At 41.9% G+C, this 13,595-nt stretch overlaps 1 protein-coding gene across 5 annotated transcripts in view; it reads right to left on the bottom strand.

Moving 5' to 3' along the window:
• Window positions 1-13,211, bottom strand: part of DNAJC13 (DnaJ heat shock protein family (Hsp40) member C13) — a 55,123-nt gene extending 41,912 nt beyond the window's left edge. For 3 of the 5 annotated variants that reach the window (XM_080611558.1, XM_080611556.1, XM_080611554.1), the window contains exons 1-6: window positions 13,014-13,211; window positions 7,195-7,275; window positions 2,958-3,033; window positions 2,356-2,505; window positions 1,984-2,025; window positions 728-928 (exon numbers count right to left, since the gene is read on the bottom strand). In XM_080611558.1, coding sequence (XP_080467684.1) covers window positions 728-928; window positions 1,984-2,025; window positions 2,356-2,505; window positions 2,958-3,033; window positions 7,195-7,262 — 537 coding nt within the window. In that variant the 5' untranslated portion in view covers window positions 7,263-7,275; window positions 13,014-13,211. Of the gene's footprint in view, window positions 1-727; window positions 929-1,983; window positions 2,026-2,355; window positions 2,506-2,957; window positions 3,034-7,194; window positions 7,276-7,443; window positions 7,546-13,013 lie in introns of all 5 variants that reach the window. The other 2 variants (XM_080611555.1, XM_080611557.1) reach the window with 2 other exon arrangements.
• Window positions 13,212-13,595: the final 384 nt, after the last annotated feature.

The following is a 13,595-nucleotide window of genomic DNA, read 5'->3' on the forward strand; positions in this document are numbered from 1 at the left end:
TACACATTAGCATGGTATTAAAGTAAAGGCCTGTATGCCCTGTGCTGGCAACAGATGCTGACAGCCTGGCAGGAGTGAGGAGCCAGAGAGCCATAGAGGCAGCCCCAGCTGCTATCTGTAAAGGCTGCTATCCAGCCTTGCTAGGCAAAGTGAGAGGTTCAATTCTGTATTGCTAGTTTTATGCCAGAGAAAAGCACGCTGCAGTACAAGAGACGCAGAAACCATGATCTAGAGTGCAAAGTCCTATTTTGTTAGTAGTGACCAAGGTAACAGTATTTACATCAGTGACCATGAATTAATTCCTAAAGATTCACTTCAGCTGCTCAGAGTATTGTACACAGAAACCCTTTTAGGAGTTTGAAACCAACATTACACTGCAATATCTCCCAAGCAAAGCTGCTGAATATCAATCACAGACCTAAAAAGGAAGCACCACCACCGATCAATCTATTTTTGAATAGAACCTCTGCATCACTTAGGTGGATTAGGAACACTGACTGTCACTTCTGTAACTTTGAGAAATGTCAGGAAACTCCCTGTCCAAATTACAGTCATACCCACCATCCAAATATAAATAACTGGGTATTTCATGCTAATAAAATAGAACACATTTGGGTCCCAAAGATGCACACACTTATATGACCAAATTCTGTTGAAGCTTCGTTATTAAATACACAGCTATAAACAACCTAAGCACCATACTAAGATCTTTTGCTTTAGTACTCACCAATCTACTAAATCCTCCATAGAGGATACAGAAGCCTCCCTGATAGCCAGCAATATCAACAAAGCCTTCAATATTTCTGTAGTCATAGGAGCACAGGACTTTATTTGTTGCAGGATCAATTTGGTCAATACCTCCAGGAGTCACTTCCAGAATCACAGATTTCCTCGTATCACTCCAGTGATGTTTATAGCAGTTATATCTCTGCAGAGAGAGCTACTTTTAGATGAACACACACACTCACACACACTCCTTTACTACGCAGCAACAGTTCTTTCCCTGTCTAGTAAGCAGTGTGGGTATAAAGTTCAAAAACTATGATTTCTCTTAATGCTCTTATCTATGTTAAGAACACTATGAATCCAAGTAGCTGTCGACTGACAAGGAAGTCACAGCTTTAATCATGTATTCTGAAGAGAGAACAGCCACTCCAAGAGGAAGTTGCTACAGAAGGCGATCTATTCACAGATAATGTGCACTGTGGTTAGACAAGGAAATAGTTATTGCACCAGGTGCTGTTTTTCAGCTAATTGAACTAAATTAAGGTAAGCTTATCACTACACTGGGATTTTTTCATCTCCTGCAGTCACATTCCTTTACAAACACACTTATTGAGAAACAGCAAAAGCTAGAGTAAGACAAAGGGGACACCCAAATTCCAACAGGCTTGCTGTGCTCATCACTAAAGATCTATTCTATGCAGTAAGTGCTATCTTCTGTGACCATAAGACAACCATATATCAAGTCCAGTTCTTCATACTGCCTTGATTATTATTATATTATCAAGATCCATTACATCGCAATCTTGTCTTTAATTTGACGTACAGGAATCTTCCCAGGAACAATATTCCCACACCAAGCATTCAGGATGTTACACAGAAAATTATCCAGAGTTGGAAAGTAAAGTGTTGGAAGTAGTAAACACTGAATAATGAATCAAAGCTTCTGCTTCCGTTCTTCCTTCTCTCCAAATAAAACACCATGTGGCAAAGGCATTTATTTCAGCAGTAACATTCACAGTCTTTAAGCGTACCACATAAGGCTTAGACCAAGCGGAAAGAACTCAAATATTCTACTGTTGAGAAGGTTCCCACTGCTTTTGATCAAACTCTTGACTTTCTCTTTTCAAGGTAAGACTTCAGATCCAAACTTACAAAAGCATTTTAGGTAGTGCATACAGCACAAGCATCACACACGTGAACAAAGTAGTTTAAGTCTTGAGATCATTCATTAATGATCCAGCGAAGCCAGATACTCACCCTTCCTGTGATTTTTCCTTCTGAGAAGTCTGTCCTGAATCTCTGTATTTAAGAAAGGTAAAAATGAATGAATGCAAATGACAATCAGTCTATCCAAAAAGCCTACGTTTAAGCTGACCCTGTTTTAAGGGACTTGAACTAAGCCTCCTTGAAGGCTCACCATTTCACTGCAGTTCAATGCAGTCAGTATTTGCAGCTTTACTATTTAAGAATCATGCACTAATTGCTGCAACTGACGCTAGAACAAGTACATTAACGTAACACATCAAAAGACAACCTGCTTTCATGTAAGGAACAAAGCAGAATAAGCTACCACAAATTGTAATGATAACCAAGTACTTACTGCTTGCTTGAAGAAAAAAATCATCTTACCAGTGCCTCTGTAAGGAGTTCTGTTCTGTGCTCTGTGGAAAACTTCAGAGTTTCAGACTTTTTTCCACTCCCTTTCCGAAAAGTGAGACTAAATTCTGTTCCTTGTCCTTTTCCAACAGGGGAAATACTACAGATATCTCCATAAGGCCACTAGACAATTGAAAGTAATTAGGTTACCCTGTTAGCAATTTTAAAGTTCCATCTCCTCCACTCAAAACCACTTAGTACCTATAATTAAGTTGCTGTAATGAAACAGTAGCTAGCATGCTACGTGACAGCTTTAGCTTACTATTTGACACTCTGCAAAGTAAATAACTGCCCTGACTGCCTTCAGGGACATAGATTTAGAGTGATCAAACTTACACCAGTTCATTCAGAACAGCACTCCCAAAAGCAAACTACTACCTATTGGCCAATAAAGACAAATTGCCTGAAAGTACAAAACCCACTGGATATTTGTAGAGTTAGCGAAGGCAGCACCAGTTTTCTGTTCTGGTTTTGCCAAGATCTTGTCAGACTAGGCAGTTTCTGAACCCTGAACGCCACTATTCACTCTGGATGGTGAATGCAAGTCAGAAATCAACTTCAGAAATGATAGTTACCTGATTTGTAACTTCTAGCGTGTTGGGATTGTATGTGGTGATGGCATGGGTTCCTACTGAAAAGACTCGCTTATACCTAGAATACAGAAGAATGTTAGTTTCTCCAGAAGTCACAGAAAAACCCTGCTGAAGCTATACACAAATCATTGTCAGGGAATTGATATGGAATTTTCTTTAGCTTCTCTGTTCTATATAGCCTTAAAGGGCACATACAAGTTAAATACTACTAAATGTATTTCCTTATGCGTACCTTTTCCCAAGTTATCAGCTAAGTCGGGACCAAAGACTCTTGGAACTTGCACTACCAGATCAGAATAAACTCTGAGAAAAACCCAAAACAAATAAGAACACACACAAAAAACCCTACACAGATTGGAAATGGTCCCTGCAATACTCTAAAGCACCTGTCTGAAGCTGTCTCAAACAATTGTAACATGAAGTAATCCAATTCACACACCCATTCACAATACTATAACAAGTCAAAGTCTTCCTATGGCCACGCCTGATTTTCTTCCCCTTGAGGAAAATGAGGGTTACTAAACTCAGAGACATTCAGATTGCTGAAGCTATAGTGCAATATGCAGCTAGTCATCGCCTCTCAATATCACAGGCATTTTAACTGCCATAGTGCTTAAAGAACAGTGTAGCATGGTGGCTGCTTGCGTTTCAGGCGTGTAGGAAACAAGCAGCAGTGAGCTAAAGCTAAGAAATTCAGATACAGCAAGAACAAAATGGAAACGTTACCAGTTTCATTTCCTAGACAACATTCACAGCATACCCTGAACCATCTCTTTATATAGAGACTCATTTACATATTTCTGCATCAGAAAGTTTTGCAACATAACTAAGCAGAGTTTGAAACAGAAGATTATACTAAATCCTTACTACTTGTACAAACTTCTTGGTTTAGGGTACTTTATCTGGAACCAGAAAAGTCAAGCAAAACCTGAATCAGAACCAGTTCTAGTACGTGTTCTTTGACCAAAGAATCAGAAACTAAACATGGGTGCCTTTCTTGAATTTGAACCAAATAAAACCAATTTGGTTTCAGTTCTTGGTAACCTGTGGGTTTGCTCGGGATAGGACCAACCAGACGGCTGACCAATCAGATACAGGCCATATTAGACACTGCATCAAGAAACCACTTCTTTGCACTCTGGTGTTGCAGTCCCTTCTCTCTCACGTCCCAGCTCTGCAGCACAAGCCATCACTTCTATACAGGGTCAAACTTTGCATGAGTTTCAGATAACATGAGGCAGCAGCTCTGAATGTATTTGACCTATCCTCTCTTCTCTCATCTCGCAAAGTCAAAAGTATCTGCCTGACACAGTCAATCTGACAAATTTCATTCCCTACCATTTTCCATTATTGAATCTGGTGCAGGTTTAAGCCATTACTGGCCCAGAAAAGTTTATCTAGGAATTAAAGCACGTGCTTATTTTCTTCAAAGCTTAGAAAAACCTGTTGAAGTGACCTGCCACGTTAAAGATGTTTAATCTATTTGAAAAGCCTGTTTGGCTTTCCACGTAGTTGAATTTTCCTTATTTAAGATGCAGGTGAAAGGAAGTTGTAGTAATGAAGCAGAGCATTTGAAGTCACTCTAGCTGCTAATAATTCCACTATATTCAGTCTGTCAAAGAATGCTCCAACTCTTAGATAAGAAAATCCTCTGAGCAACCCAACTCTTCCCTCTCCTCTTGTTGCACAATTTAGGCAGGTGTTGTGTCTTTTATATGATTTACAAATAAGGCTTGTTTATCCTATTCTAAAGAACTTATCACAAGCAATAAAGCACTTCAGTACTTGGTTAAGGATTATTTGTTTACTCACCATACTAAAGAGCTTCACAGTGCTTTGTGGCAGGATAAGGGTATGCAATGAGCACACATAACTGAAGACTAGCTTCCAAACATTATAGCCCCTACCCTTCCTCCCCTCATGCTCAAGCCAGCATTTCAACATCTAGGAAGCATATTGATTACCCAGCATTCTTAATACATGATGTAACAAGGAACACAAGATAGAACTGCAGGTTTACCAAGTTACCATTTCTTTCATCTCCTCTCCGTAGGTAAATGCAGAAGACACAAGTCTTGTTGCACAGAGGAGACTCAGAAGTCAGTTCTCATGAACACTTAAACACACTCTTGTCCAGAACCTCACCTCTAAATACGTAGCAAGGTATTTATATCTCCAGGCCTTGAAAGCTTACCATTAACTCTCTCTCATACTCTGCAGTACAGGCTAATACTAGGCTGCTTTGAGAAGAAGAATTTGAAACAAATCTCTTCTTCCTAGTAAAAAGGCTATTGATTACTCACTAGTTCCTTCCAAGCACTGTAGAAGTCATACTTTTCTAATTAGGATGAACCTGGTAGACAAATTTTATACCACCACACTCAAAAGACAGCATTCATTAATTTTACAGAACAACAGGAAAACACTGGAGCACCATCATCTGTACTATTAGAAAACACTTTAACTGCTATGCATGCAGCCCATGAAGCATATGTTATCCATAGATTATACTGAGATTATAACTATGAACTGAGTGGACTTAAGTATTCAAATATTAGCTTACTAAAAGCCATATAAGCTTCTGCTGCAACATGAGGCAGCTGCTCACAAGACACTTGCTTTCCCCTTCATTATGTGAAAAGTAAAGGGTCACTGAGTTTTAAACTAAGCCTCCGTTGTAGACTTTAGACTTCGTGAGAAGTTCTAGAATACTTCATAGTTTATCAAACCACTACTGCCAAAGTTCAAGCTCATACTACGCTAACTTCAACAGCCTGCATCATGTAGGAAGAGGCTCTTTAATGGAAGGCATTGGGCAGCAGAAGCAATCTGAGTTCTATCTATTTAATTTTCACCAAGTGGCTCAAATCACATGCAACTACACTTGCACAGAGGCCACAGGAACTTCAGAGGAGATCAGATATTTTCTGCTGGGCAACAGAAAGATTAGGAGGGACAAACTGTCCTAACATTCTACCCCATCATAATATCTTCTTATTAGTGAAGGAAACTGTTTCTTCACCCATGCCCACACAAATCCAAAGGCATGGATCTTAACTCGGGTAGGACCCAATTTACAAAAGGGCTGAGGTAAAACTAAATACTAAACTTATCAATTCAAGTTAATCAAGAATCTGTCTTGATAAAGGAAAGATTTTGCCCTCAGAGAGCTGCTCAGTCTAGTCTCGACTCTGAACTATGCAGGGCTTTAAGTTTTGCTGACAGAGGCAGGCAGCAATTTGATTAGACACTAAAGCAATCTCATGGTGCTTCAAAGAACAGTTGAGAAAGATCTGTGGCTGCCACTCCTTGCAATCCCATCCTCCTTTCCTTCCCAGGATTCCCAAAAACTGATAGGAAAATTTCATGAAGTATCTATGAGCAGACTATGACAGAAAACAAACAAACAAACAAACCCAAAAGACCCCAACCAGTTTCATCTCACTGGTCAAACAACATCATCTCGTAGTGTCGTCATTAGAATAAAGCTGTACTCCTGCTCCTGAGATGCAGACAACACACCCTGTTGGTTCTGTTGATGTTTAGGTAGCAAGGAAAAATCCCAGTTCCACAGCATTACTATGCATGTGAGAAGGAACAACCACTGAGGATACCAAAGAAAGACCTATGAAGCTTTATGTATATATGTATGTGTAACAGCTGACATAAAATGCAGCCTAACAGCTATGACAATTTAATGGACTTCTTAGAAGTTCCCTAGCTTCTGCAGTCATATGCACAGCTGAAAAATCATTTTATAGATCCAAGACCCCCTTTAGGGTTGAAGTTTATTTGTAGTAACAGAATTCTTCAATCTCACCTAGTACTTTGATAGGTAATCTATTACACAACGTGTTAAGTATATGCGTGGACTGATCACGCTCATCTATACATAACACACTACTCCTCCAAGAACCTGTTCCAAGAAGCAGCATTTCCACTTTAAAATTAGTGCTTTATACAGTAATTTCAAGAGACTCGGAAGCTGAGTAAGTCAGGTGGTTCATTCCAGAGCTACAGAGTGTGAGAACATGGGCAGGGGAAGGCTAAAACACAAAACTGATTCTAGTGAAGATTCAGTTCACTGGCTGAGCAGCAGGAGCCTGTAGTTCAACTTTCATCCATCAATACAGGAACTACACAGTAAAATCCAATACTGCAGAGGAGAAATTACACACAAAAAACCATTAAAAGAACCCCCAAACTTTAAACTACTTACTTTCCCCTCCATGAATGTTTTGTTGTGTAGAAACAAGCAAGATCTCTGTTTTCTCGAATTATATTCATGCTGTGCCAAGCCCTGAAAACAAAAGAGACATCCTGTTACTACTCATAATTTTCATTTAAAAATGAAGTTCACTAATCATCAGTATGCTTCAAGACAAAAAGACTTTGTTCTTAAAAACTCAGGTCACTGCTATGTCAATTCCAAACAAAAAATACTCAGAATCATAGAATCCTTGCTTACCAGACAATGCATGGACTAAGTTGCACATGCAGCAGAAGCTCGTCTGCAAGAATTCATATTCATAGCTTGCTGAAGCAATGCTGAAGTAATCTGGTCCCAGTCCTGCTAAAAGTTAGACCCAACCCCAGTTATCTTTTTGCATTCAGCTAATTTTCCTTGATTCAGCAAAGGAAGGTTTCTCATTCTGAGATGCATGACCTGTAACACTGGCTCATTGCTTAATTCCTACCCTCTACAACTTCAGGCTATTTTCTTGCTGCCTTGCTGTAGCAGTTATATAGTCATGAACACAAGAAGGGAGAGCCTGACAGAAATGAACTTGAGAATTCCTGCCCCCAGGTGAATGACCGGCACAATCATCACAACCTACTGAAGAGAACTTGTGGTACTGCCACTGGAAAAAGAGGAAAGAGGTATTTACACATTTCAGTGACTCAATTTTTGAGTCAAGTTTTCAGAATTAATCCCCCACTGACTTGTGGCAAGTTAAATTCTCTACATCAAGTTTTTGGGAACAAAGTTTCAGGAGGGGTGGATATCCAAGAGCACTATACGTGAAGTTCTCCATTCTGCCCAGCTTAAGAACTGTGTTGCATTGTAATTGCCATGGATAAGCAACAAAACACTACACTCTGTTTGTCCCAGCTACACAGATATTGTCAGAGAGTGGGACGAATTAAAATACAAAATTATCAGATCTGAAGTTATCTTTCAGAACACAGTGCCAGATACTCAACCCCTATAACCCTCTTCTCAAGCCGTTTTCTTGACATTAACCAATGTGTTAGTAAAAATAAAATAAAAGGCTTATAACAAGACTAGCTCCACTAAGTATAGGATTATAAGATCTATTTTGCTGTAATTCCAGGTTCACTAATACCAGACTCCTCTGACCAGCTCTATTAAGTCTCCCAGACCTGAATGCTACCTGCTGTAGAGTATTTAAAGCAAGATGCTCTCCCACTTGCAAACATCTGGTCTTAATAATACTGAACTGAGAAACACTCATTTTATGAACCTCCATTACTTTCCCTTAGCTTTAACACCAGCACATCACTAGCTTCAGGATACTGCCACGTGAAGTATTGTGCATGCAGTGAAGTGACAAATTCCCTAGACTGCTTTTTTATTTAATGGGAAACTATTCAAATGATAAAGCTTTGATGTGTTACTCATTGTTCTTCTGGACAGTGATTTTAACTCTCCCACTGAGAAGGCTTAACATAGAGGCAATATACGCCAAAATATAGTAACAATTAATTCTTGCACACATCTTCCTAGAGTTTAACAGAGAACAAGGCTAACAATAGCCTAGTGTTCTGAGCTGCTGTGTTGAAGCCCAGCAATCATTTTTCAGTTGTCTTTGGTTCCACAGTAAGAGCAAGATGAAAAGAAATAGTCCATGGCAAAGACAAAAACATTTCAGAAGAAGCCAGGAAGTTCTCTTCCTTCCCTCATTCTGGCAAAAGCAGCATGGCATCGCTTTTACTACACTATCTACAATGTAGATAATCAAATTATGATGCAATTTTAGTACCAAAGATAGAATTACCATTGACTTTGCAGAGCACACCAGGTTTTAGTATTAACAAAGTTCAGCCTTATTACCAGTGTAAGCTATAGTGGCCTGCTTATAGTGGTCATATCATATTAATTTCCCAAAATAAGAAAGCCTCCTGTTCCCCTTTACCTCTTTCTGTACTCAAGAGGCCTTTAAGAAGTTGACTGACACAAAAATTGAGTTAAATTCTTTGTTTCACTCATAGACTTATCCAGGACAAAAAGGCCCCAATTTTAATGACTATCTTAGCATCCTGGGATACCTGACAATAGAAAACCACAACTTCTAATGCTATTTTGCAGCACAGCCATCGGATATCTGATACTGATGGCTCTCAAAAGTTTAATACTAGAGACACCTAGTTCAGACTTCTACTTCCACTGGGCAGAAGCAACAAGTACTTTGAAAGTAGCAGCTTATGAACAGGTTTCATCTGGTTCAGGAAGAGTGAGCATGCTGAGTTGCAACTCCTTTTGGGTACCTAACTACAGCACTCCCTAGTACCTGGATATTTGAATTATTATTTCTCACAAAACACAAGTTCAACAATACTTTCCTACTTGATTCTTGTAGTACTGCAAATAGGAGTGGAACAGCTTTTTGGTGAAAAAAGTTGAAACCACACTTTTGTAAGCTGCATGTACCAGAATTAGCAACCCCCAAAATGAGAGGGCCTGAACTGCTGCCAGGGCTCCCCCCTGCCTCAGAGTTTAAGCTACACGAATAGGTATATTACACAAGGTGTGCTCAACTTGCATACACTTCCCATTTTTCTAGGATTTCACGTTCTTCAGACAAAGCCACCATCTGGGAAACAGAAGCTATTTTAGGAAACGGAGACAAGTCAGTCTCAAACAAATGGAGAGTTAGAAACAAAGCTGTGACCTTGCAGGCATCAAAGCAATAGGCAGAGCTGTAATTATACATACATCCCTCAGCTTAAACAGTGAGAAGTGTGGACACAGGTTCACAGAGTTTAGTGCAGTCCTCAGATTTCATTTTTCCCTGATTATATTATTCCTTTGCTATTACAAAGCTTCTGTATCTTTCTTAAGTGCAGGTTTAACCTATGCTAAGGTAGCACTTCAAAGCTCTACACAGGATTACTCCTCTACTCCACTGGGGTGGGAGGAATATTCCAGCAAGGCTGAAACACAAGGTAAAGTTCCTGGAAAGTCTATACTACAGAGGTACAGACCCTCACATCAAGCTTAAGTGCGACTTCTCAAAGAGAAGACACAGCAAGAACATAAAAACAGGGACCAATTGGAAAGAAATGAGAGCAAAGCACTAAAAAAAATCCACCAAGGTTCTGGGGTTCTACACACCTCCCTTTTAGCTTAAAGGTCTGAAGCCTGATTTCCAGTCATCTACTTATGTAGCTTTAAAGACATTCTTTAAATACATGATTTTCTGCACCAAAATGCTTTAGCCATCTGCCTCTTTTGGTGCTGTGTGTGCTAAGTGGCAGTTCTGCCTTTTGCCAGATTCTTTTTAACAAACACTAAACTTTTCCCGTGTTCCTAAACAGTACTCTACTCCTTAAGTATTACAGCCTCATCACCTGTGGAAATGGAGATTTCTTATCTGTTGTACAGGAACTCGCAGCCCTTTTTGTAAGGGAAGGAGAAAGACATGAGACCCACCAGATCCTTAAAGAGAGGATTAGCACAGCTTGCCACACTCATAGCAGCATCGCCAACTTCACTGGTCCAGGCTGAGAATTTCAACCTCACTACTGCCACAAGTGATGGGCCATCCTCCATTCCCTCACTGAGGACAACCAGAATCTTCCACACTTGTTTTGCTTCTCCATCTACATGAGCATGCCGCTGTATCAAGGAACCAATCTCATTCCTCAGCGAGGCAGGTCAGTGTCAGAATAGAATGGTTTACTCACTAACAGGAGGAAGAAAAAAAAAAGTGCTCCTTTTCAGTCATATTTTGACCATCTTGTCATATTTCGCAAGAATATTGTTCTATTTTAAGTCTTACTAGTGAGGTAGGATAATTGTTCAGTTTTTTATGGCATGAGAATATTTTTGTGATGCAAATCAAGAGGTTGAATAGTTGAAGGTTAACACTGCAAGATACAGCTGAATGCCAGCTGAAGAATTACTTCATAAACTCAGGAAGCTTCACTTACTGAGCTTCTAACACACACATCACCAGCTCAGTCTGAAACACAGATCTGGCCCTTCAGACCAATCCTCAGCATACTGCTTCAAATCTGGAAATCCCCAGTGATTCAGTCCCTCAGGACAAATACGTGCTCGGAAGCTGAAAAATACCACTATGACTCCCAGAGCAGCGAGCTGCACATACGAAATAAACCTTCCGAGAAGTTTATTCCAGCAAGGCTAAAAGGCAAGGTAAAGTTCCTGGAAACTCTGTACTATACAGGGACAGATCCTCAGCTCTGAGTCCCCAAACACTTTGAAATCTGCAAGTGGAAAAAACCTGTCAGCAATAATGGAAAGGAGTCAGTAATCTCTGGTTAAGTGTTTTGGCACTTGGCTGCCTTTAGCAGGCAGAAATCAGACTAAGATGCGTATCTATAAACTGAAGCCAACTAGAGCCAAGCATAGTTTTTATATCTATAACACCGGTCCTGTTATTTTGAACTAAGCCACAGCAGGCTGTTTGAACAGCATCTTCCCAACACAAAGATAAAACTTGAGCCACTAGCATCCTTTCAACAGCCTTCCTCCTTTTCTATAGACCTCACTGCATGCAAGTGGCCTGCACAGACAACCTTAATTAACAAGAAAAGGTTTTGACTTCAAAGAATTACAGTTGTAAAGCAAGGCCTATTTTGTGAAACACAGTATTATTTAATTGGTGCTAAATAATTGGAAACAAAGCCGCTACCTACTCAGCTTCTCAGACTCACTGCCACAGATCTGATTTCTGAAAGAGCACAAGAGAGAAAGCAAAAATACACTTCAGATTACATTAACTTCAAAAGCAACCACAGAGCAGAGAATAGCTGCACTAATAGCAAGACTCTAAATAAATGTATATGCCTACGTTTCCCTCTGAGCAGCATGCTCAAACATTCATTGGGCTTGAGGGCACTAAGCTGAAAAGAGAACAAACCCTCCCCACCCCAACTGAAGCACTAAGCACATTTGTACAGCTCAGAGCTTGGCCCTCAGCACAGACACAGCTATCAAGGTGCAAGCTCCACACCACCTGACAGGAAAAGAAGATCTATCTCAAAGGCTGCATGCAGCTCACTGCAGGCAGAAAACCATTTAGGATGTTGATTTGTTTTGCCTTGAAGAAAACAAAAAATCAAGTAAAAAGCATCCATGGGAGAAATTCGGAAACCTCTGGAAAAATAAGCACATTAAGGGTAAGTTTCCTGAAAGATACATGTAGTTCTACTCGTGCTCTTCACACATATTATTACCACTCAAAAAAGACATAAAATCTCATCTTTGTGAGAGCAAGTCTCCTTCTTGTCTCTCCCACTCTTCCCAGAGCATCTCATGAAGGGTATATTTTGATCTGAGGCCTGAAGGCAAAAAGTAACATATCTTTTCTCACTGGACACGCTAGTGCTCATCTAGGAAAGCGACAAATTCTGCCCCACGGCTACAGAAGCCGCATCAGGCACAGAGCAGTGAAGCACCAGGCAGGCTGAAGCTAGAGAAAAGCCCAGCCTCTCCTCTACTCGGAGATACAGGAAGAGAAGGGCTCGGGAGTGCAATAAAGCAGGTTCCACAACAGGGGAGGAGCTGGCTGCTCACCGCCGCAGGCCGCCCCCCGAAGCCCGCCCCTCGCCCCTCCATGGCTGGGGCAAGACACGGGGGGCTTCGCAGGCGGAAGCATCTGCCCCCGGCGGCAGAGCGCTGCCTCCCGCGCTGCCGTGCTCCCCACACCGCCCTCACCCGCACGGCCTCGATGGCACCTCGGTGCCGCACAGCCCGCCCGGGGCTGTAAGGAGGCAGGGGGAGGGACACACCGCCGCCTCCTGCTCACCTCCCCCGCCGCTGGGATTTACCTGGCCGGGGAGCCTGCGCTGCCCGGACCTGCCCCCACCAGCACTGCACTTCCCGCCGCTGCCGGCGATAAGGGCGAAGGGCTGCTGAGCGGAGCCCTCGCCCCTCAGCCTTCAGCTGCCCCGGCGGCAGCAGCTACACCTCTCCAGCTCCCTCAGCGCCTGGCGCTGGAGGCCGCCATCTTAGCTCCAGCACCAAGACCGCCCTCCCCACGCAGCCGCCGTCGAGCCCGGCACCGTCACGGGATGCAGTCAGCTGACACCCTCCCTCACACGAATACAACCACCACACCCTCCTCCCCCCGGCCCGCCCCTGCCTGCCTTGCCGGGAGTAGGAGCGGTGCCGCCGGGCGCATGCGCAGAGCCGGCGCCGTGAGAAGGGAACGTCGCGCCCTCGTTACCTCAGGTTTGGGGTGGGTCGGGCGTGAGGTGAGTTATTGTGTAATTGCCGAAATAACATCTTATGCCGCGTTAAATGTGGCTGAACTCTGGTTTGTGTGGTTGTGTGACCACCATCTGAAGTTCTTATGGGACCATTAAGCTCTCCGTCAACTTCCCTCATTCTGTACTGGACATAAGACTTGC

The sequence above is a fragment of the Psittacula echo genome, assembly GCF_963264785.1.
Source record: "Psittacula echo genome assembly, chromosome: 2".
Classification (NCBI taxonomy): Eukaryota; Metazoa; Chordata; class Aves; order Psittaciformes; family Psittacidae; genus Psittacula; species Psittacula echo.